The sequence below is a fragment of the Ammospiza caudacuta genome, chromosome 22 (assembly GCF_027887145.1).
Source record: "Ammospiza caudacuta isolate bAmmCau1 chromosome 22, bAmmCau1.pri, whole genome shotgun sequence".
NCBI lineage: Eukaryota > Metazoa > Chordata > Aves > Passeriformes > Passerellidae > Ammospiza > Ammospiza caudacuta.
Genome location: NC_080614.1, coordinates 2,340,584 through 2,364,310, shown reverse-complemented (window position 1 = coordinate 2,364,310; position 23,727 = coordinate 2,340,584). Strand labels below are relative to the sequence as shown.

At 48.7% G+C, this 23,727-nt stretch overlaps 1 protein-coding gene across 1 annotated transcript; it reads right to left on the bottom strand.

Moving 5' to 3' along the window:
* Window positions 1–15,027: 15,027 nt before the first annotated feature.
* On the bottom strand, window positions 15,028–18,661 carry LOC131567062 (olfactory receptor 14C36-like; the record flags this gene model as incomplete). Its single annotated transcript, XM_058818532.1, has 2 exons — window positions 18,592–18,661; window positions 15,028–15,956 (listed from the first exon to the last, which is right to left on the bottom strand). Coding segments are annotated over exons 1-2 (999 nt in total), but the record flags the coding sequence as incomplete, so codon positions are not given.
* Window positions 18,662–23,727: the final 5,066 nt, after the last annotated feature.

Genomic DNA, 23,727 nt, shown 5'->3' with positions numbered 1-23,727 from the left:
CCAGTCAAGATTTGGGAATGGGAAATCCTGTTCTGGGAAGAAAACAAAGGGTGCACACATTGTCTTTTGTTCTGGTTTGAAGGCAAACTTGGGGGAGAGTCTAAGTCGGAGTTACAATTTAAGAAGAAAATTTAGATCAGGGCAATGATACAGAAACACTGCCTTAAACTGACAGAGTCAGGATATAACCTGACACCCTGTTGGTCAGGGTGGTGGCAGCAGTCCCATTAAATGGTGGCTTCAGTCCTGTTGGAGTGATCAACGTGATTCTGTCAGAGCAATGATCCTGTAGAAGAGTCTGGTCTTCCTCTGAAGGTCCAGTGGTGGTTATGGAGCTCTTGTCCTCTGGGAATCCAGTAGGCAAGCTGCTCCTGGTGTTGCCAGCCTCAGCTTATATCCTGGTAGGAATGCTTGGTTCCTCCCCCTGGGTGGAGCATGCCACAATGGGATGATGGAATTTTATCAGTCCTGCAGTGACACTCAATGGCCCATTAGCAGAAGATCTCTCCCCTGGAGGGCGTTATCAGGGGTGAGTCATGCAAGAGATAAAGAACACTGCCCTGCCTGTTTGTAGCAGTTGATGAAGATGGGGATTAAAAACGTGCATTTGGTTACATCTTGCATTGCAGCCTGAAACAGTGGGGTAATCCCTGCTCACGGGGTGAACACCACCCCCCTTACCCAAACTGGCTCAAGTGTAAAACCCCCACCCCGGGAAGGCCACACACACAGGGTGCAATGTCACACTTGGCTCCCTCCAGACGAGGTCTCTGTCCCTTGCTGTCTCCCCCTTTTCTCTTTCTTTCCATCTCTCTCTCTACCTCACATTTACTGTTCAATAAAATCCATTTTGGATTTGGTCTTGTTAGCACCTTCCTGGCTGCAGAGGCATCTCTCTAATAATTTTCTTAACCAGATTGTGACATTGTTTTGGTACCGTGAGTTTAGGCACTGTTGTCTGAACCCAAGTGCATTTGACAACAGCATGGTTCCCTCTACTTAAGAGGTTGTAGTTGTCTCTGGAAGAACTATTGGAAACTTGGATGCAGCTTCCTCTGAGCGACTTACAGGAGAACTGATGAAGAAAATAGGTGTTGTGGGTGGCCAGTGTAAAGAAAATATTTTGTTGTCCTTCCTTGAAAAGTTTGTTAAAATTGCTGGAGGAAAGGGAGCAAATGCTACCAGCCAGACTGACAAGGTTCATTCACCCCACGATGAGGAACACAAGGCTGCGGAAAGTCCCGCAAGAACCCCAGCTCAAGTAGCTAAATTCCAGAATAAATTCTGAATTCACAGCCTTGGGGGCTTTGCCAAATGTGAGAATCATTTTTCTCTTCATCCCTGTCAGCTTTGTGACAGCTACAAAGAGCTTTCCCTTCCTTTTCATTATCTGTATTGGGCTGAATTTCTATTTTGCTCTTATTGGAACCTACCTGCAGCTGAGCTGGAGCTGTTCAGGAACTGATCAAACTTGGAATTGCCACAAAATAGCTTCTATTTTTGGTTTATTCATGTTTGCAATTTATTTGTGTTTTCATCACATATGACTTGTGGGAAAAACAAGTATTCATCAAAGCGATTTATACAGAATCAGGTTTGATTTCTGCCAAGTTTATTGTGTCCAGTGCCCAAGGGAATCTCCCATCCTGTCTGCAGCTGCTCCCACAGGGATGTGAGGGCTGACCCCGGGGCCCCAGGGGTCACAGTCAGGGCTGCCCTCAGGGAATGCTTGCCTGGTACTGAGGGGCAGCGTGGGAGCACCTGGATCATGGAGCACCCAGCTGCCCCTCATGTTTGGAGGTGCCTGAGGAGGGCTGGGATGATGCCAGGGACATCCTGTAGTGACATCCCCCCTGTCCTGCTCTGGGTGAGCTCAGTCCCAAACCTGACCCTGACCCCGGTCTCAATCTCACTCCATGTTTAGACACACTCACAGTTCTGTATTTAATCTCATCCCAGTGCCAGACTTGTCTAGCCCCAGACCCAATCCCAACCCCAGCCATAAAGCCAATCCCATGTGTAGCCTTAACCCCAATCCCAGCTCTAATCCAAATCTCTGCCCCAACTCCAACCCAGCCCCAATTCCAGCCCCTTCCTAAATCCTCAGCCCCAAACCAAATCCCAGGTTGAGCCCTTCTGGGGGTTTGGGGGTGTCTCTGTCCCTCTGAGCCCGATGATGTTTGGGTGGGGTCACAGCAGGGCTGAGAGGGACAGAGACTGCCCCGACCTCCCCAGGTGTGAGAAGGTCAGAGAGCCCCCCCAGCCCCGAGCACCCTCAGTGGTGAGAGGGACACAGAGCCCCTGGTCCCCAGCCCTGCGCAGGCATTGCCTGAGGCCAGAGGGATGGAGACCCCCCGAGCATCCCCCAGGGCGAGGGGACAGAGAGCCCCAAGCATTCCCTGGGCTGAGAGAGACAGAGACTGCCCTGAGCACCCTTTTCAAGGAAGGCAACAAAATATTTTCTTTTTCACTAGTCAGTCAGAACAGCCATTTTCTTCATCATTTCTCCCATAAGTTCCCCAAGAGGAAGGAGGGACTGTTTCCAAGTCCTTCCAAGTTTCCAAGAATTCTTTCAGAAAGAACCACAACCTCCTCAGAGAAGGGAGCCATGCTGTTATCAAAGGCACTTGGAGTCAGAGAACAGCGCCCTGAACACACTGTGCCCAAATAATATTGCAATATGGTTAAAAAAATTGTTACAGAGATGCCTCTGCCCCAATTAAGGTGCTAACGAGACCAAATCCAAAATGGATTTTTTTGAACAGTAAATGTGAGGTAGAGAAAGAGATGGAAAGAAAGAGAAAAGGGGGAGACAGCAAGGGACAGAGACCTCGTCTGGAGGGAGCCAAGTGTGACATTGCACCCTGTGTGTGTGGCCTTCCCGGGGTGGGGGTTTTACACTTGAGCCAGTTTGGGTAATGGGGGTGGTGTTCACCCCGTGAGCAGGGATTACCCCACTGTTTCAGGTTGCAATGCAAGATGTAACCAAATGCGTGTTTTCAATCCCCATCTTAATCAACTGCTATAAACAGGCAGGGCAGTGTTCTTTATCTCTTGCATGACTCACCCCTGATAACGCCCTCCAGGGGAGATATCTTCTGCTAATGGGCCATTGAGTGTCACTGCAGGACTGATAAAATTCCATCATCCCATTGTGGCATGCTCCACCCAGGGGGAGGAACCAAGCATTCCTACCAGGATATAAGCTGAGGCTGGCAACACCAGGAGCAGCTTGCCTACTGGATTCCCAGAGGACAAGAGCTCCATAACCACCACTGGACCTTCAGAGGAAGACCAGACTCTTCTACAGGATCACTGCTCTGACAGAATCACGTTGATCACTCCAACAGGACTGAAGCCACCATTTAATGGGACTGCTGCCACCACCCTGACCAACAGGGTGTCAGGTTATATCCTGACTCTGTCAGTTTAAGGCAGTGTTTCTGTATCATTGCCCTGATCTAAATTTTCTTCTTAAATTGTAACTCCGACTTAGACTCTCCCCCAAGTTTGCCTCCAAACCAGAACAAAAGACAATGTGTGCACCCTTTGTTTTCTTCCCAGAACAGGATTTCCCATTCCCAAATCTTGATTGGATGGAGGAGGAGGCTGTGAGGAACAGGAAGGAGCCCCGGGACACTCAGGCAGGTGAGGAGGAAGTCAGTGCCCCTTTTCCCCTCTCTCCTGCTCCATCTCCCAGCACAGACCCCTGGATGCAGGACAACCCTGCTGCCAACACTGTCCTGCTGACGATGCACTGGGGGGATCTCCTTCCCCTTCACTCTGGCACACAGGCAAATCCCATCCTCTCCTTGTCCTTCCTCCCCCAGACAAGAGGCTGAGGATGGAGACCACAGAGGACAAATCTCCTTGGAAGAACCTCATGGAAGAGGCAGTTTTGAGTGACTCCACAGTCAGAATTACAGTGGGGAGGAAAATCCACGGAGATCCCACAAGAGGAGGGGCTTCAAACACAGCCCATGTTGCTCTGAGGAGGAAACACCCACCCTGTGCCAGGAAGGTGGACAGAGCTTCAGCCAGAGCTCAGAGTTTGTGGTCCATGAGCAGCTTCATGATGGGGAGAAGCCCCACAAGTGCTTGGAGTGTGAGAAGAGCTTCAGGCAGAGCAGCACCCTGATCTGCCACCAGATAATCCACACTGGGGAATGGCCCTACGAGTGTGGGGAATGTGGGAAAGGGTTAAGCTGCTGCTCTGCCCTCATCACCCACCAACGCATCCACACTGGGGAGAGGCCCTACACGTGTCCTGAGTGTGGGAAGAGGTTTCAGACCAGCTCCAATCTCCTCCAGCACCAGCGGATTCACACGGATGAGCGGCCCTTCCGCTGTCCCAACTGCAGGAAGAGCTTCAAGCAAAACTTCACCCTCATCATCCACCGGCGCAACCACACCAGGGAGAGCCCCTACGAGTGTCCCCAGTGTGGGATGAGCTTCACCCAGAGCTCTCACTTGACCAGACACCAGCGGAGGCACTGGTAAGGAAAGCCCTGCAAATGCTCCAACTGCAGGGGGAGCTTTATGCCCAGTTCCAGCTTCATCCCCCATTGGAAGTCTCACATTGTGAAGAGCCCTGGTGGTCCATGTTCCTTGTGATTCAGTCTGGGAAGACACCTGTCCCTTTTCCTGCCCCAGGCAATGACGTGATGTGGGATTGAAGAACATGAGGGTCCGGCCACGGCCTTGTCATTACATTCACTCCCGCCTCAGTTCATTGCCAGAGGCAGGAAAGGGACTCTCTCTTTCTCTCTTCCTGAGGAGAAGGATGTCCTTTCCAGACAGGGGAAATTGTGGCCAGGCAGACCCAGTGAGTTGTGTTTAAGTTTTCCTTGTAAACAATTTTATTATCAATATCGTTTCTGATCCATTTGTTTCTTATCTCGTTGCTGTTCCAAATAAATTGTTCTTATCCCAACCTGGGATCTTTGCCTTTTGTTCTTTCCACAAGAGGTGGGAGGGCAGCAAGGGCAGCACAGTTTTAGCGGGATCAGGAAATTGGACAATCCTATTCCTGAACCCTGGCCCATGGAAACTGAGCATGCCAGCTGGTGCCAGCCCTGGTGGCCATGGCAGCAGCCTTGGGAGCAAGTCCCTGGCTGGGGCTGTGGGAACCTCTTCCCTCTGGTGCCCAGGGACAGGAGTGGAGGGAACGGCTGCAGCTGAGTCGGGGCAGGCTCAGGTTGGATGTCAGGAAAAGGTTTTTGCCCAGAGGCTGCTGGGGCCCTGCCCAGGCTCCCCAGGGAAGGGTCCCAGCTCCAGGGCTCTCTGAGCTCCAGCAGCGTTTGGACAGCGCTGCCAGGCCCAGGCTGGCATTGTTGGGGTGTCCTGGGCAGGGCCAGCAGTTGGACTGGAGGATCCTGATGGGTCCCTCCCAGCTCAGCCAATTCTGTGGTTCTGGGATCCCATGAGCCTGGGGATGGGGCTGCCAATGGTTGCCATGGCAACGGGCTCTGGCTGCAGGCCTGAGCTGGTGTCCATGGCAACCACCCCTGGCATGGGGTCTCCATGGAGCTGCCATGGAAACTGACCATAGCAACACGGGGCTGGTGATGGCTGCCATGGAAACTGACCATAGCAACAGGGGGCTGGTCGTGGTTGCCATGGAAACTGTCAGGTGCAGGAAGACTTGGACACTCAATATAAGATCAGGAAGCTCCGTTTATTTAGCAAAATCATCCAACTTTTATACACACAAGTAATAAGCTTCATGAATATTCTGCAAGCCAAGCAACCCATTGGTTAAGCTATACCACTAACTCTTCCTCATTCTTTCAGACCTACATTCCCTTTTCCCACGTCTCTCTGTCTACTTGTTATCATACTCAGCCAGGCCTAAGGACATGCTATCTTGCAGGTGCAAAAGCTCAAACTAGCTGTGTTCGGTACTTTTCCACTCCCTGGTCGGCTAACAAGCGAATGTCTGTGTGACCCCTGTCATGTAGCCATTTCTGCACACACAGTCATCTGAGATGTCACCCTGTGATGTGATACAGCCATCTCTGTGATGTCACAGAAGACACTGTGATGTCATAAAGTCACCATGGGATGTCACTGTCTTTTTTGTGATGTCGCAGTCTGTTCTGTGAGGTCACAGCCTGCTCTATGATGTTACACAGCCACTGATTATGTCACAAACCAATCTCTGATGCCACAGATTCATGCTTTTTTATGGCAGAGTCTGCTCTATGGCCTCACATCCTACCCTGTGATGTCACAGCCAGCTCTGTGATGTCGCAACTCCCTCAGTGATGTCACAAAACACTCAAGAACTCAGTTTCATCAAAATGCTAAAGTTTATTGCACTTTGAAGACATCCCGCTCAGGGCCACAACTGAGAAATTGTCCCCAGGTTCCAGGGAGTGCAGAACACTGGGGGCAGTGATGACAGCTGGGGACAACCAAGGCAAAGGTGACTCTGTGCTGAGCATACCGGATGTGTGTCAGGAATGCAAAGGGCCAAGGCCTGAGCCCCAGCCCCTGGCCAGGCAGATGCTGTCCCTCCCTCCTTGCTCAGGGTTCTTGCCGGGATGGGCACTGGCATGTGGGGATGTGCAATGGCAAGGGCAGGAGCATGGGGCGGCCCCTGCCAGGCTGCTGAGCAGGGACGAGGAGGCAATGAGGCTCCAGGCCTGCAAGGGTCACTTGTCCCCTCATGGCCTCAGGCCCAGGCCCAGCAGCCATGGCCAAAGTGCTGCCCATGTTGGCTCTGGCAGGGCTGTCTCGCAGCTGCTGCCCATCCCTGTGCCCTGTGCAGCCCCGGCTGTCCCACGGTGTCCCTGCCCTGTGCCTCTGTCCCTGCAGGCTGTTGTCCCTGGCACAGCACAGGCAATGCTCCACAGCCACCTCTGCAGCCCCCAGCCCAGCTCCAGAGGGACCAAATGAGCCCAAGTCCACCTGGGGGAAGGGCCCAGGGAGACCAAGGGGTGTTTAAGGCTGACCACAAGGCAAGCACACATCTTGACCCTACCTCCTCTTGGAATTTCCATCTGAACAGTGCTTAAATGCAGGAGTTGGTAACTGTGTGTGTGCCTCTCTGTATCATTTCTGTCTTTCTCTCTTTCTGTGTCTTCTGTTTCTGTGCTCCTGCAAATTTTGATTTACATTAAATTGAACAGGCTTAGAGTTTGTGAAGTCGAATGGGCCAAGTCAATGCTCTGAGAAGTGTTTTTTGTTGATTGAATGTCTGTTGTAGTTTGACATTAGAAGAATTTTAAAAGGTCGTACAAAACTTTTTGTGTAACTGACAATCTGTTAAACCACTAAGATACTGAACACATTTCTGTGAAACACATATGTTAAAGACAAAAAACTCAGGAACATCCTCTTTCTTTTCCAGTCAACAATGAAGCAGCAGGCCCTGGCCCCAGCCCCCATCTAAACCCAACCAAACCAAACCAAACCAAACCAAACCAAACCAAACCAAACCTAGCAACCCTGCTGTGGGCTGAGCCCCTTTCCCCCACCCCCCCAGGCTGCTCCCCCCCCCCTTCCCCCCCAGCACTGGCCCCATTCTGACCAAACCAAACACAAAAAACTACTAAACAGGAAAACAAAACTTTCTACAAAACTGTAACCAGAACAAAGTTGGCCACACCTATTAAAACTTACCATCAAGTCCCCTTCCCCCAACACCATTCAAACCTATACAACCTGCAACCCATCCAAAATAACTCTGCAACTAAAATTAAACACAGAAAAACCCAAAAACAAACCATAAAACCAATCCTAACACAACCCAACCACAACTTCCACCACAAGTTACTGGCAGGTGAGGTATTAGTCCTTTCTCTTTTAAATTTATTTTTAATAAAATTTTCCTTTATACCCTTCTAAATTTTTCGACATACTTTACCTCATATTCCAATCTCACAAAAAAATTAATACATAAATAATTACCTGACTATAAAACCCACCACACTCATCAATACATTAATTAGGAAATCTCACAATTAGAAAAATCATAAGTTAACAAACCAAAACCACTACAATGTTGTCATAAACATTTTGCCGAAGTTTCACTGAATTTCTAAAGTTGCCAGTAAAGGCTGTTTGGTTGTTTTGAGCACCTGAGGATCTCTTGTTGGTATTATCCAGGGAGTCCAACTCAGAGGACACAAACAATTGTAATTCCTTTAAATGTCACCTTGAAAGAATTGTTTGGGGGATGGGAGTCAGGGCTTGTGTGTCCTGCTTGGCCCAGCCCAGGCAGGGCTTTCCCAGCCACATTCCACACTCCATTTCCCAGCTGGAGCTGCTGGTGCCTCTGAGTTGTGCTGCCCCAGCCCCAGGGACGCTCTCCTTGACTGCCCATTCCCCCACGGTCTCTGGGCAGGGATGGCCTCAGTGGGGGCTGCTGACATCCTCAGCAACTTGGAGGCTGCTGCTGAATTTTCCTGCTCCAGGGGCTTGTTCAGCCTTCAGCTCTCCAGTGCAGGAATTCAGTGTCCCAGGACTCATTAACATTCAGAACACCTGAACAAGCCAAGCCTCAGGGAATAATTTGATTTTAATTTTCAAATCCTTTTTGTTTAAGTAGATCTGAGTAATGTATTAAAGTGAATACATGATATTTAAAAAGACAGCCAGAAAAGATTTTTTTTTGGTCCTGTTTAGTTTTGTTTTCCTGTTAATTTATTGATATGTGCAATCTCCAACTGACAACGAATCCAAGTGCCTCCTCATGCAGTTTGAATAGATATGAAAATCAAGACCCTCCATGGCTGACAATCAATCAGACTCTGTCCCTACCCCCACCCCACCATTTCCCCCATCCAAGCTCTGGCACTCAGAGCAGCCTTGTGCAAATCTGAGCTCCCTCCAGCCCAGGCTGCACCTGCAGCTTTCAGCTCCTTGGCTCCAGCTCCCACCTGCTTTCCTTGGAGAAAGAGCTGCCTGAGACACAGAGGGATGTTCATTTAATGTCAGCCAACAAAGCCAAGGGAAGACACAGCTCCATTTAATGCAAAAGTCATTCTCCTCCCTGAATTTGCCCTGCCCCTGATCCCCACAGCCTGTCCTGTTTCCTTCATCCCTCCTTTGCCAGGGACTTTGTGGGACAAGGGAGCTCTGCTCTGAATATGGAGGGAGGTGCAAGTGCCACCACTGGAGTGGGAACCACAACTCATCAAGTTTGTGTCCTTTGGGAGTCAGGAACTGGTGAGACTCAGAGTCACAGAAAGTTTCTCTCCATGGCCAACAGACCATAGCTGAACAAGACACAATTTAATAACAATCTCACTCTTCCCTGAGCTATGTGCAATGTCCCAGCAGTGTCTGATGATTTCCTCCATCCACAAGTGATTTCCATACTACAATTACTTTCAGACAAACCTGATTCTGTGGTAGATATAAACACAATTCAGTTCTGGTATCTGGGTGCTCATCCTGGAGTGGGGGCAGAACAGCTTAAACAATTCCTGATTTGCAAAGCTGTCAGTGGTGGATGGAGAAGGGAGGTGAGGCTGCTCTTGGTGTTGAGGAAATTCTGAAAGCAGCCTGATTCATTTCAACTCCTCCTGTCCTGGCTGATCTCCCCTCTTTCCCCTTCCACCCATTGGCTTTTCTCTCCCACCAGTCCCCCAGTGAAGAGCCTGGCTCTGTGTTCTCCATCCCCTCCTCGCTGGCACTGCCAGGCTGGCATGAGGAGCCCCTCAGCCTTCCCTGCTCCAGGCTGCACCAGCCCAGCTCCCTCAGCCTCTGCTCACAGCCCAGGGGCTCCAGCCCCACCTTGGAGGCCCTTCCCAGACCCTGCTCCAGCTGCCAGACATCTTTCCTGCCCTGGGGAACCCAAACCAGGCCACAGGGACCTGGATAATCCCCGTCCTTGATGTCCTGGTCACACAGCCCTGGCCCCTTGTCCACATGTCAGGCTCTGGGGTGGATCCTGTGGAACATCCTTTGGTGGAGGCTGTGGCTCCAGGTGGGCCGGGGGGATCCCGGGGGACAGGGACCCTGCTGGGCATGGACAGCATTGGAGTTGTTGGGAGAAACTGTGAGGGGGAGCTGGGGCAGAGTGACCAACCCAGTGACCTGACACAGCCCTGCTGGGATGTCACACAGCCCCTCTGCGATGTCACACCCTACTCTGTGATGTCACAGACCATTCTCAATGTCACACAGCTGGTCTATGATGTCACACCACAATCTGTGATGTCATAGTCTGTGCTGTGATATCACAGTCTTCTCTGTGATGTCAGACCTCTGTCCTGTGATGTCACAGCTGGCTCTGTTATGTCACAGAGGCAGTATATGATGTCATAGCTGCTCAATGACCTCACATAATGCACTCTGTGATGTCATAGCCCACTCTGTGACCTCATGTTTCCAGATGATAAATTGTCTACACCAGGTGAGCTGACACCTGGAGCTTGTTCTCCAAACCCCAGGCCTATGGAAAGCACACAATGTCCATTGTGTGAGAAGGGGAACTGAAATTCACCAGCCTCAGTGTCCTGCCAGCTCAGCCAGGCCCCCTGGAACATCTGGGTCCACGACCACCAGGGACACCAGAGAGACCTCCAGGACTTAAGAACGCATGGGTAAAAGTGGATGGGAAATATTTTAATGATTTTGGGGAAATGATTATCATATGTATGTTTAGTCCAGGGCAATCAATGCATATGTGCGCAAAATACAGAATATAAACAGAAACTCTTCTGTACTCAGCATGCACGGCTTTGGGAGGATCTCTCCCCCGTGCATCCAGCTGAATAAAGAATGCTGCTTTTTAATGCTGCATTGGTGTTAAGGAGTTTTCTGTTTTACTGAATTTTTGGTAACACTCCCACTGCCAAGGAAAGCTCTGTTTCCTGCTGTTCACAAACAGAGAAGGGCTGGTGGCAGATGTGGGGCTCGGATGCTGCCTGGGGCACAGTGACCATGAAATAATCAAGTTTTCTATATTCTGTGAAAGAAGGAGGGGCAGCAACAAAACTTCTACACTGGAATTAGGAAGGGCAGACTTTGGCCTGTTTAGGATGTAGATTTGGGGAGTACCAAATCAGGTACTGATTTTTTGAAGGGAAACAGCCTTTAAAAACAAAGGGGTCCAGGAAGGATGGACACATTTCAAGAAACTAATCTTAAGGGGGAAGGAGCAGCCTGTCCCAGTGCGGCAAAAGATGAGCTAGTGAGAAAAACAACTGGCCTGGCTGCCTGTGGAGCTTTTGTGGGAACTCAGGGGAAAAAAGAGGATGCATAAATTTTGGACAGAGGGCCAAGCAACTTAGGAAGTGTTTAAGGATGTTTTTTGGTTATGCAGAAAGAAAAGTCAAGAGGTGAAAGATCACTTAGAGATTAACATTATTTTTTCTGTGAAAAAGAATAGAAAATGTTTCTATAAAACAAATTAATAGCAAAACATGGGATAAGGAGAACCTCTCCTCTTTATTGGATGCCGTGGAAAATATAGTAACTAGAGATAAACAAAAGGCTGAGCTACTTAACATCTTGTTTCTCTCAATTTTCAATATTAGGACAGGTTGTCCTCAGGACAAGTGTTCTCCTGAACTGATAGATGGGCACAGGGAGCAGAACAGCCCCCCCCTGTAATCCAGGAGGAGGCAGTTGCTGACCTGCTGAGACACTCAGGTGCTCATCTGTGTATGGGGTCGGATGGGATCCATCCTAGGGGGATGAGGGAGCTGGTGGATGAGCTCCCCAAGCTGCTCTCTATCATTTACCATCAGTCCTGCCTCAGCAGGGAGCTCCCAGAGGACTGGAGGTGCCAGTGTGAGCCCATCCCCGAGAAGGGCTGGAAGGAGGAGCTGGGGAACACCAGGCCTGTCAGCCTGACCTGGGTGCCCGGCAAGGTTATGGAACAGATCACCTTGAGTGCCATCACAGGGCACCCACAGGATGGCCGAGGGATCAGAGCCAGCCAGCGTGGATTTAGGGGTGGCAGGTTTTGCCTGACCACTGTGGTCTCCTTTTATGGCCAGGTGATCCACCTGTGGATGCATGAAAGGCTGTGGATGTTGTGTACCTGGACTCCAGCAGAGCCTTTGACACTGTCTCTGACAGCGTTCCCTGGAAAAGCTGCAGCCCATGGCTTGGGCAGGTTCCCTCCTCGCTGGGAGATTTAAGAGCTGGCTGGAGGCTGGGCCCAGAGAGTGGTGGGGATGGTGCTGCACCCACCTGGTGCCCAGGCACTGGTGGTGTCCCCCAGGGATCTGTGTTGGGCCCAGTCCTGTTTAATATCTTCACTGATGATCTGGCTGAGGGGATTCAGTCCACCATTCACAAATTGCAGATGTCACCAAGCTGGGTGTGAGTGTGGATCTGCTGGAGGGCAGGACAAGAAGACACAGCCTTAAGATGCACCAGGGGAGGGTTACGCTGGACAATAGGAAGAAGTTCTTCACAGAAAGGATGAGTGGGCACTGGAATGGGCTGACCAGGGGGGAGGTGGCAGAGTCACTGTCCCTCTCCAGTGGCACTCAGTGGCATGGTCTGGGTGACAAGGCCATATTAGGGCAATGGTTGGACTTGATGATCCCAAAGCTCTTTTCCAACCTATTTGATTCTGTCATTCTGTGATGATTGGGACACTCTGGGGCCATTGTGACATTTCAGGGTCTTGTGGAACTAAGAGGACCATGGTGACACCGTGCAGCCCTACAGAACCAGGGGTCCATTGTGGTGCTGTGGGTTCAAATGGACCCAGGGAGTGCACCGTGACACTCTGGGTCCTTGTGGAACCACAGAGGCCATTGTGACACTGCAGAGCCTCGTGTAACCAAGGGGTTTCACCATTTTCGCACTGAAAAACCAAGGAGACCATTGGGAGACTGTTGCAGCAGGCTATTTGTCTTGGTGCAGGGAAGGCTTGAGACTCTCAATATGAGTGTTTAGCAAGCTCCGTTTATTGAATAGAGCATCAAACTTTTATACACAACAAGTAATAAGCTCATGCATATTCTGTAAGTTAGCAGTCTGTTGAAGAATTAGGCCTTTGTCGGGGATGAGCCATTTGTCGGGGAGGGGAGACTCGGACACTCAATATGAGTGATAAGCAAGTTCCGTTTATTGAAGAGAGCATCAGACACTTATACAGCAAATAATAAGCTTATGAATATTCTGTAAGCCAAGCGATCTATCGGTTAAACTATACCATCAACTCTTCTTCATTCCTTTGGGCCTACATTCTTTATTTCCCATTTCTCTCTGTCTACTTGTTATCATACCCAGCTAGGCCCAAGGACACGCTATCTTGCAGGTGCAAAACTCAAACTAGCTGTGTTCGGCAATTTCCCAGCTCCTGGTCAGCTAACAAGCGAATGTCTACGTGACCTCTGTCATATAGCCATTTCTCCACAATTCCCCTGTTTTCTTGTTGCATAAGCAAGGTTTGATGGGCTAACTGTGTCATACTCTTTGCAGTACAAGAATAAGCAATTCTAAAAACAATTACATTACAAGCAGTATTCTTAACTAGCAAGGTTTCTCTTTACAAGGGATCTAAGCCAGGGAGACAAACCCAAAAGGCTATCACTATTTATAGCATATGCTATACGACAGATACAAAAAGATTCTATGCTGCTACAAGGCTCAAATAAAACTCAGATGTGCTAATGCAACTTACAAAAATAAGCCAAGGGAGCAACAGGTGTGCAGGTTTCATCTGTGTCGATTGGTAAGTTTGCTTTCTATTCTTAAACAGCAGATATACTTAAAACCGGAACGGCTTTACTCACAAATGCTTCTGATTGTCTCTTTTAACTAGAGTTTCTCTGATGTTCACAACAACACCTTGCACACAAGTCATAAAATAAACGCCTAGTATAAAAGCATAAATCTATCTAACATCACTTAAACTTAATAGCACTTAGGCTTAAAACACAAACTTAAACTATTTAAACTTAACAGAACTTAACATCACTTAAACTTATCTTCACTTAAACTTAACAGAAATTAAACTCAACAGAACTTTAACTTAGCAGAACTTAAGTTTAACAGACTTTAACAGTACTTAAGCTTAACAGATTTTCAAATCAACAGAACTTACATGTAAAATCACTTAAATTTAATCCATTGTGTCACTGAGGAGATATGTGGAACCACAAAGCCCATGGTGACAGTGTGGGACCTCATGCAACCATGGGGCCATTGTCACACCCTGGGGCCCCATGGAATCAAGGGGTCATTATGAAACTGCAGCACCAATGAGAAAGTTGTGACACTGTGAAGCCCTATGGAACCAAGGAGACCATTGTTGCTCTGCATGGTCTCATGGATCCAAGGAGACCAGTGTGACAGTGCTGGGCCTGGTGTGACCAAAGAGCCATTATGACACTGAGGGGCCCCATGGAACCAAGGACATCTTTGCAGATGTCACCAAGCTGGGTATGAGTGTTGATCTGCTGGAGGGTAGGACAGCTGTGCACAGGGCCATGGACAGGCTAGATCCAGGGCCCAAATCCAAAAAGGTGAGATTTAACAAGTCCAAGTGCCGGGTCCTGCACTTTGGCCACAACAACCCCTGCAGCACTACAGGCTGGGGACAGAGTGGCTGGACAGCAGCCAGGCAGAAAGGGACCTACAGGGACTGATGGACAGCAGGCTGGACATGAGCCAGCAGTGTGCCCAGGTGGCCAAGAAGGCCAATGGCTCCTGGCCTGGATCAGGAATGGTGTGGCCAGCAGGAGCAGAGTTGCTGTGCCAGCACTGCTCTGGCCCCAACTCTGCAGACAGACATTGCTGCTGCAGCTCCACAGAAGGCAACAAAAGGGCATCTCTGCAGAAAACTTTGCTGGGAGATCCTTTAGTTCCTTTAAAGCCACCAAGAGCACAGCCCTTCATAGACACACTCTGTGGGCACAGGGAGGGTGGAAAGAAACAAAATGAGAGAAGGCGCCAAAAATGACATTTCTCCATAGACATTATGAGAAAACTAAAACAAAGGAAAAAACCCCACAACCAAAGCTACAAAAAGTATCAAAGATGACTTTTATAGCAAGTGATTTCTGGAGATTGGCCAGCTGTTTAATGTTTCTGAAACCATCCAGTCATCAGTCTCCACACTGCAGCCTTGAGCTCCTGGTTTCTCAGGCTGTAGATGAGGGGGTTCAGGGCTGGAGGCACCACCGAGTACAGAACTGAAAGGGCCAGATCCAGGGATAGGGAGGAAATGGAGGGGGGTTTCATGTAGGCTAAAGAGCCAGTGCTGAGAAACAGGGAGACCACAGCCAGGTGAGGGAGGCAGGTGGAAAAGGCTTTGTGCCGTCCCTGCTCAGAGGGGATCCTTAGCACAGCCCTCATGATCTGCACATAGGAGAAAACAATGAACACAAAACAACCAAATGATAAACTGCTAGTAACCACAAGAAGCCTAAGTTCCCTGAGGTAGGATTTTGAGCAGGAGAGCTTGAGGATGTGGGGTATTTCACAGAAGAACTGGCCCAGGGCATTGCCACGGCACAGGGGCAGGGAAAATGTATTGGCTGTGTGCAGCAGAGCATTGAGAAAGGCACTGGCCCAGGCAGCTGCTGCCATGTGGGCACAAGCTCTGCTGCCCAGGAGGGTCCCGTAGTGCAGGGGTTTGCAGATGGACACGTAGCGGTCGTAGCACATGATGGTCAGGAGATAAAACTCTGATCCAAGAAAGAAGAAAACCAGAAAGACTTGAGCAGCACATCCAGTGTAGGAGATGCTCCTGGTGTCCCAGAGGGAATTGTGCATGGCTTTGGGGACAGTGGTGCAGATGGAGCCCAGGTCGCTGAGGGCCAGGTTGAGCAGGAAGAAGAACATGGGCGTGCGCAGGTGGTGGCCGCAGGCTACAGCGCTGATGATGAGGCCGTTGCCCAGGAGGGCAGCCAGGGAGATGCCCAGCAAGAGGCAGAAGTGCAGGAGCTGCAGCTGCCGCGTGTCTGCCAATGCCAGCAGGAGGAAATGGCTGATGGAGCTGCTGTTGGACATTTGCTGTGGCTGCACATGGGGACCTGTTCATGGAGAAAGCACAATGAAGTGTTAGAGGAGATACCTGTAACCAAAATCAAAGCCATTTCCCATATACCATATACCATCCTCTCTAACATACATAGACGTGCTTTTGTGTTTAAGAGTTCTTAGCTTTTCTTTTTAATCTACCACCATGTCTCTCCTGGAATTCTTGGATATCAGAAACCCTCAGATTTTCTTCTGCCCTCTGGTAGAACAGAGTGAGTTCCATGAAGCTAGAGGATGAGTGGAGAGTGACGGGAGATGGTCTGTCACTTTATTCTGTTTAGAATTTCTCTGGGCTTTGACTTTTCTCAAATGGAGGATGTTCACACTAGCATGTTTCTCTTAAAAATACCCAGGTACTGCTGAGAGCAGATGGATCCACCCAGCCCAGCTCCACATTTGTAGCCAAGGACTCATGTTGCTCACTTTACCAACCCAGCAACATTTTCATTGTCACAACACCTCTGCCTTTCCCCATAAATCATATAAATCTGAAAAGCCCTAGGACAGATTTGCACCCTGGATTGAAGCTCCCAGCTTGGACTGAAATCTCAGAGAGACTTCCAAGTGTCCTTATGCTGGCATTGGGTGAAGAGAGATGCAGCTCCTTTCCTGGCTGCACTGACAGCATTGCCCAGGGCTGGCACTGGGGACAGCACCACCCTGAGCCAGCTGTGCCCCCTGCCAGAGCCCCCAGGGCCGGGCAGCTGCTCCCAGCCCTGTGCTCTGCAGAGGGAACTGGGCCCGGGGCTGCAGAGCTGCCCCACAGCTCTGCTGCAGCTCTGCCTGCACAGGAGGGGCTGCACGCCTTGGAGCCCCGGCCCTGAGGGCAGAGGCTTGGGTGGGGCACAGGAAGGGAGGGGGCTTGTTCAGAGGGAGGGGCTGCACTGGAGGGGATCCTATGGACATCTCTAAACTCTCCCTGCCACAGCATTGCTGGGTTTTGTTATTTCTCATTGCCCAATCTTCTCTCTGCTTCCTGGAGATTTCCCTCCTGCAGGGCTTTCCCTCTGCCTGATCTCTCCCTGCCAGTACTGACAAACCCCAAATCTCTGTGCACTCTCCTTGGCCTGACAGAACACTGCCTGTTTGCAGGGCACTAGTTGGGAGCAGGTTCTGTTTGCAGCTTGGAGAAAGGACAGCTCAGACTGAGCCTGATGGCTTCAGCAAAGGGGATGCTGGTGCTGTCCATGGGCAGAGTGGCTGAAAGCACATTAGGGATTTCCTGTGAACCTATTGATCACTAAAAGGAACATTTTGGATGTCTCAGGCCCTTGTCAAAATTCATAATTATTAATTATAATCAACCTTTAAGATTTTTATCCCCTTCCCTGCAATTCGCCAATTATCAGAAACTGAATTCAAAATCTTTTGAAATTTCCTCATTTTTATAAAAACCTTTGCCTTGGAAATATTCTATGACTGACCAGAACCCCTCAGCATGTCACAGTTTCATGAGCATTTCCTCCCGCACGCCAGAACTACTCAGAGTTGTACTCACAGAGTCTGTAGGCATTGGGATGTTCCTGCTTTAGGAGATCACTCCAGGAGCTGCAGCTGCATTGTCCTGCAGCCAGAGGTTCCCGTGCCAAGGGCTGGCAGTGATTCTGCCCCAGGCACTTCTCAGCACAATCCCAGTCCTGACTGATTGAAGCTCTCTGTGCCTCTGTGCTGTGCCCGGGCTGGCTGCAGGCAGTGCCCCAGCCGTGCTGGGCTGGCAGAAGAGCTGCTCATCAAGAGCAATGTGCTTTTGAAGCTCTTCTTGGTTACCAGGAGCTGCCTCTGGGCCAGGAGCCCAGCCCAGCTTTGCAGCACAGACACAGCACAAGGAATTTAATGAGCCTCTGGGGCTTTGTGCTCAGGCCCTGAACATCAGTCCCTGAGAGGGAGCTGAAGAAACCTCTCCAGAACTCCAAGTCAGAATCCAACTCCAAAGTTTCTTGGACTTTTAATGGGTCCCAGAGAGGGACACGACTGAGAAAGTGTCCCCAGGCCCCAGGCAGAGCAGAGAACTGGAGGCTGTGATGACATGTGGGGACAAAGAGAAGCCAAGTCTTGGTGCCCTGGGGCACAGCAGCAGGGTCTGTGCCACCAAGGGCTGGGAGGAGACACCTTGTCCTGGGGCCCTGGGGCCTCCTGGCACAGCCCCAGGCAGGCTGGGCACTGTCAGCCCCTTGTCCTGCCCTCAGCATCCCCCCCCTAGCCCACATCCCAGTGGCCTCAAGGATCTGCTTGAAGGAGTCCCTGGGGAGCCTTGCTCAGGAATGGCCCTGGGGGCTCCTTCATGCTTCCAGGGACTGCAGGTTTTTCAAACGACTTTGGGTTTGGCTTTTGCCTTGGAGTCTCTGAGAGATTTGTGCAATCCTGGCCTGCAATTATCTGCTGTAATTAGTCCCTGGAGAGGCTTTGTCTGTAACAGCACTCAGTGGGGCTCATTAATGCTTCCAGGTACTTCAGTTATTTTAAGTTACTTGGTGTTTCCCTTTTGATAACAATTTTGTTAGAACTTTGTGCAATTATGGCCCCAATTATCTCCTTTAATTATTCCCTTGAGAGCTCTGTATTGTCACTCAGTGGGGCTCAATAATGCTTTGAGATACTCAAGGTTTTTTTAAGGTACTTTGGTTTTACTTTCCACAGTGAGTCTCTGAGAGGATTTTGTGCCATCCTGGCCTCCAATTCTCTCCTCCAAGGAGTCCATGACGAGCCTGTGTTGGGGATTGACCTCAGTAGGGACCCATTCATGCCTCAATACACTTCCGGGTTTTCTTCTGACTTTGACTCCTGGAAAGATTTGTGCAATCGCCCCTCAGGCTTTGAGGTTCCAGGGCTCAACTCCTAATGCACGGTGAAACTCATGAGGATCAAGCAAATCCTGACAAACCATAGCTGTGCCTTGATTTCCCTCTGGTCTTGAGCAGTTCATTAGGAAGATTTCCTTTTACAGTTATGGAGAAATATTTCAATGAGCCTCTAAGAAATATGTATTCCTATAATAAAGAGTGCCTTTATTGCTGTTCTTCTTACATAAGATGTGATTTCAGCATTCTGTGATTGCTATTGATCCAGGGTCTCTCCTAAGGAGGTCTGGCCAGGTCGGAGAAGTTGTAACTTGGAGCTGACGCAGTATGGACAACCTTGCCTCACAATACTCAACCCCATGTTAGAAACGATTTTCACTTTCAAAAATTTAAATATTTTATTAAGACCTTTTCAAAATACAACAGAAAACTGAATAAAGAAAAGAATACAGTGCCGGGAGCAGAGAATTCAGTCACCATGTGCTCATCTACAAAATGGCTGCTCTGTCTTTTATACCTCTAGCCCCTCCCAAAATCTTGTCAATCGACTCCTTCTTCTCTGTCCAGTGGTGGAGATCACTGTCTTACACCTTGATTGGAGGTCAGGTGCTGCCATAGTAACAAGCCAACCCTCCCAAATGCCCTGACTACTGAGGCCATCCTGTGATAACAATGCAAGGGTGAGGGGAAGGATAACTATACATCTACAAAACTTCTCTTAACATATATTCAGTATTCACTCATTAATTGTGAGAGTCAACCATAGGATTACTCATCTGTAACAAATCCCCCTTTTCTTTTTCTCTAAGTAATTTTGCTCAAACAATTAAGTAAAAAAATTTCTCTCTCTCTTGAATGAGTCATACCAGCATCTCTTGATGTGGGCAAGGACTTTGGGAACAGCAGAAAAATATCTCAGGTTTTCCTTAGACACACTTATTTGGAATGGACAAAAGGGCATCACAGAGGTCCAGTATGGCTTTGACTCCCATCTACCATGCCTATGTGGCTGCTACCCATAGTCAGTGTATCTTAGGGGTGAGCACAGAGGCCAACTTGGTCCTCCCCTCCAGTCCTTGTTGAATTAAAAGGCAACTGAGGAATAACAGAGGTCTGGTATGGCCTTTTGTCCCCACCTTAGCATGCCAACAGGGTTGCTACCCACAGCAGGGCTATGGAGCCTTCTTGGTAGCAAACAAAGGGGGCAACCCGATCTTGCCCTCTATTCCTTGTCTTACTTCTTAAGGATGCTGCCCCATTGCCTTTTACAGTCTCTTGTGTACTTCTCCTCAACAGATGCTGGTAATTCTCACCCACTAAATCAGGAAGACAGTTCTTGAGATGGTTGGTGGAAGCTTGACTCTACTTTTTGGGCATCTTGGTGTTTTCTTCTGGTTGTCTATCAGTCTCTGCTTGACAGTCAATCTTGTTTCATCCAGCCTGGATGTTACAGTCCAGTCTTTGGGTTCTTCTACTGGGCCTTTGACTCTGTTGGCATGAGTCCATCCCCACTCTGCAGTTCGCACAGTCGATTCGGTGGTGAGCAGTACCTGAAAGGGACCTTCCCACTGAGGAGTTAGAGGCTGATCTCTCCATGACTTGATCATCACCCAATCCCCAGGATTAATATTATGGATTCTGAAATCCAGGGTGGTAACTTGAGGAATTGCCCCTTTATGCCTTAGCCCTTTTAAGGTTTGTGCTGTAGAGATTACTTATTTCTTGGCATTGGCTTCCCCTTCCTTGTATGTGGCAACCTTCTGGGGTGAGGTCGGGAAGGGTAACCCAAACATCATTTCATAGGGTGACACCCCCAGATCTGACTGGGCTTGGGTTCTAATTCTTAATAAGGCCAAAGGGAGACATTTTATCCATGACATTAGGGTTTCAATCATTAGCTTAACTAAGGCTCTTCTAAGAGTTTCATTCATTCTGTCAACCCAACCGGAACTCTGTGGAGGCCATGGAGTGTTTAATTCCCATTTTACTCCCAGGGCATGAACAACTTTCTGCAATAATTTAAATGTGAAATGAGTTCCCCAGTCTGAATCAATCCTGTTTGCCATCCCATATTGGGGAATGATTGATTCCACAACATTGGCAATGGCTTTCACAGTGGGTACCACCTCTACCCAATGAGTCACGTGATCCACTATTACTGGAAAAATCTTCCACCATTGTACCTGGGGAAACTTAGTAAAGTCTACTTGGACGTTTTGAAAGGGCCATAAGGCTAGTTCTCTCCCTTCTCTGAGTGTTTTCCTCATGATTTTCTTATTTACTTGTGGACATATCACACACCATTCAGTTACTTGCTTAGCTATTCTGAAAATTCCTATGCAACCCCACTCCCTCAGAAATTGATCACTTAGCACTTGTGTACCCCTATGTGTTGTTCCATGTATGCCTTCCAGCATTTTCTTGGCAAGGGGTTTATTCAACATTTCCCTCCCATCTGCTAATCTCCACTTCCCTTCATTATCTTTCTTGGCTCCTATTTTAAGGAGCTCTTCCTCTTCTGTCCCTTTAATTAAGGGGACTTTTTGCATTTCTCTCATGTGTGTTAATACTATTATTAGTTTTTTTGTCTCTGATTCAGTTGCATTTTTAGCTTCTAAATTGGCTAATTTTTTCCCTTGCACCCCTTTCTGATGTCCTTTAACATAAACCACCACTACTTCCTCTGGTAATTGTAAGGTTTCTAACTCTTGTAAAAGAAATTTTTCGTGAAACAGTCCCTTTCCCTTTGAATTGAATAGCCCCCTCTCTTCCCAAATTTATCCAAAGTTATGCACTATGCCAAAAGTGTATTTTGAGTCTGTATATATTGTTCTCCATTTCCATACTAATATTTCCAGAGCTCACTTTAGGGCATATAACTCCCACGCTTGGGCTGACCAGTTGGAAGGTATCTTTCTCTTTTATATGCCCACCAACCTTTCATGCACTACAGCGTACCCTAATACCCTGTGCCCCTTTATTACCTGTGAAGATCCATTGATGTACAACTATTTTCCACCTTGGAGTGGTTGATCTGTTAGGTCCTCTTTTCCTTGTTTGATAGTTTATAATCTCTAGGCAATTATGTAGTAGTTCCTCATCAGTTTCTCCACACAAGAACTGGGCAATGTTAAGTTGGTTACACACGATTAGCTCTAAACCCTTATTAAGATGGCTTCATACTTTAGCACTTGGGAATCAGTGAGCCATTTCTCAGCATTTTGGCTCAGGATACTCCTTACTGAGTTTGGGATATATATCTTCAATTTTTCCTAAAAAGGTTAAGTTTTTGCATTCTGCTATGAGCAGAGCAGTTGCTGCCACTGCCTGAATGCAGGTTGGCCATCCCTGGCTGACAGGCTCTAGTAATTTTGATACATAGGCCCCTGGTTTCCTTGATCCTCTCCAGTCCCTGGCTAATACTCCATGTGCTACCTTTTTTTCTATATCCACAAACAGATAGAAGAGTTTGTCTAAGGCAGGAAGACTCAGTGCCGATGCACTGACTAATTTTTGCTCTAGATCTTCAAAATTTTTCATCATCTTTTTCCCACCTAATCTCCTCTTCTACTAGCTTTTCATACAAGAATTTGACTGCCTGTGTGTATCCTTCAATCCATAGCCTACAATATCCCAACAGCTCTAAAAACCTTCTGACTTCCCTCTTAGTTTTTGGCCGTGAGAGTGAGGCTATCCCTGCAATTGTCTCAGAGTTTAGCCACCAGATCCATTGACAAATCCCATCTCCTATGTATTTTACTTCTCTCTTTACAAATTGGAGTTTCCCTTTTGATACCTGAAGTCCTTGGTTTCCTAGAAAATTTAACAACACTATGGTGGACTCTTGAACTTTGTTTTCTTCCTGTCCTGAGAGAAGGAAATCATCCACATACTTGATGAGCTTTATCTCAGGTTTAATGGAGAAGAGTTGTGTTACTTCTCCTTTATCGGAGTATGAATCCCAATATTACCAGGTAGATTGTGCCTGGGCCCATCTGACCCTTGCTGCTAGGCCAAAGGCGGCAACTGTGGTGTTTCACCCCAGAGACACCTTTAGCTTGCTGGAGGTTGCAGCTGGGCAGCTGAACAAGTCCAGGCTTGTTAGGAACTCAGTTTTACCTCAGGTGGGAAGGCTACAGACTATGGTGAGGAGGAAGGAGACGGATTCTGTCGGAGGGTTAATATCCAAAATTTTATTCCATGGTCACAGAGGTTTGAATCTTGGTAACAGCTCCAACACAATCCTGACCACATGGCCTGATTGACCTTTTAAGCTCCGGGGAGGGGGAGGGAAGGGACAGGTGTGCCACCAACCAGGTGGGAGGGGCAGGATCTCAGGGGAGGATGACACCAAGACAGACCAATGATCTCTGGGCATAGGGGCGTCTTTTGACCAACCACACGACAACCTTCCTGGAATGTTAATCCTGATTGACAGCCCAGCAGGGGGCGAGAGGGGAAGAGGAAGAGAGGTATTGGCACACCTGGGGAAGGGACTGGGAAGTCTAAAACAGGAAATAGGCTCACACACTGCAACATCTCCCCCTAGTTTTGTTAAAAAAGAAGAGGACTGGGTTTGTGGTGCAGAATGCTTGCTAAACCATGGTTGGTAAATTGGTTCTTCCTCTACAGGAGGGTCAGTGTTTTCCACTGAGGCTTCCAGGTCATCCATTGGAGCACTGAGGGCTTCCAAATGGTAGACCTCAGGAGGGGGAGATGACCTTGAATTTAACTTGAGGACCATGCGTTTGATTAGGCCAAAAACAATGCTAACAACTACAATAACTATAACTAAGATAAACAGCACTAAAAACACAGTTTTTAGAATAGATCCCAACCAGCCTGAGAGTCCCCAGCCATTAAACAGTCCATTCAGCCCGTCATCAGTTCGTCTGTTGATGTCCGAGAACTTTTGCCAAGGTAGTCCATACGTGCTTTGGGCTGCGGCACTATGCAGGAGATCACA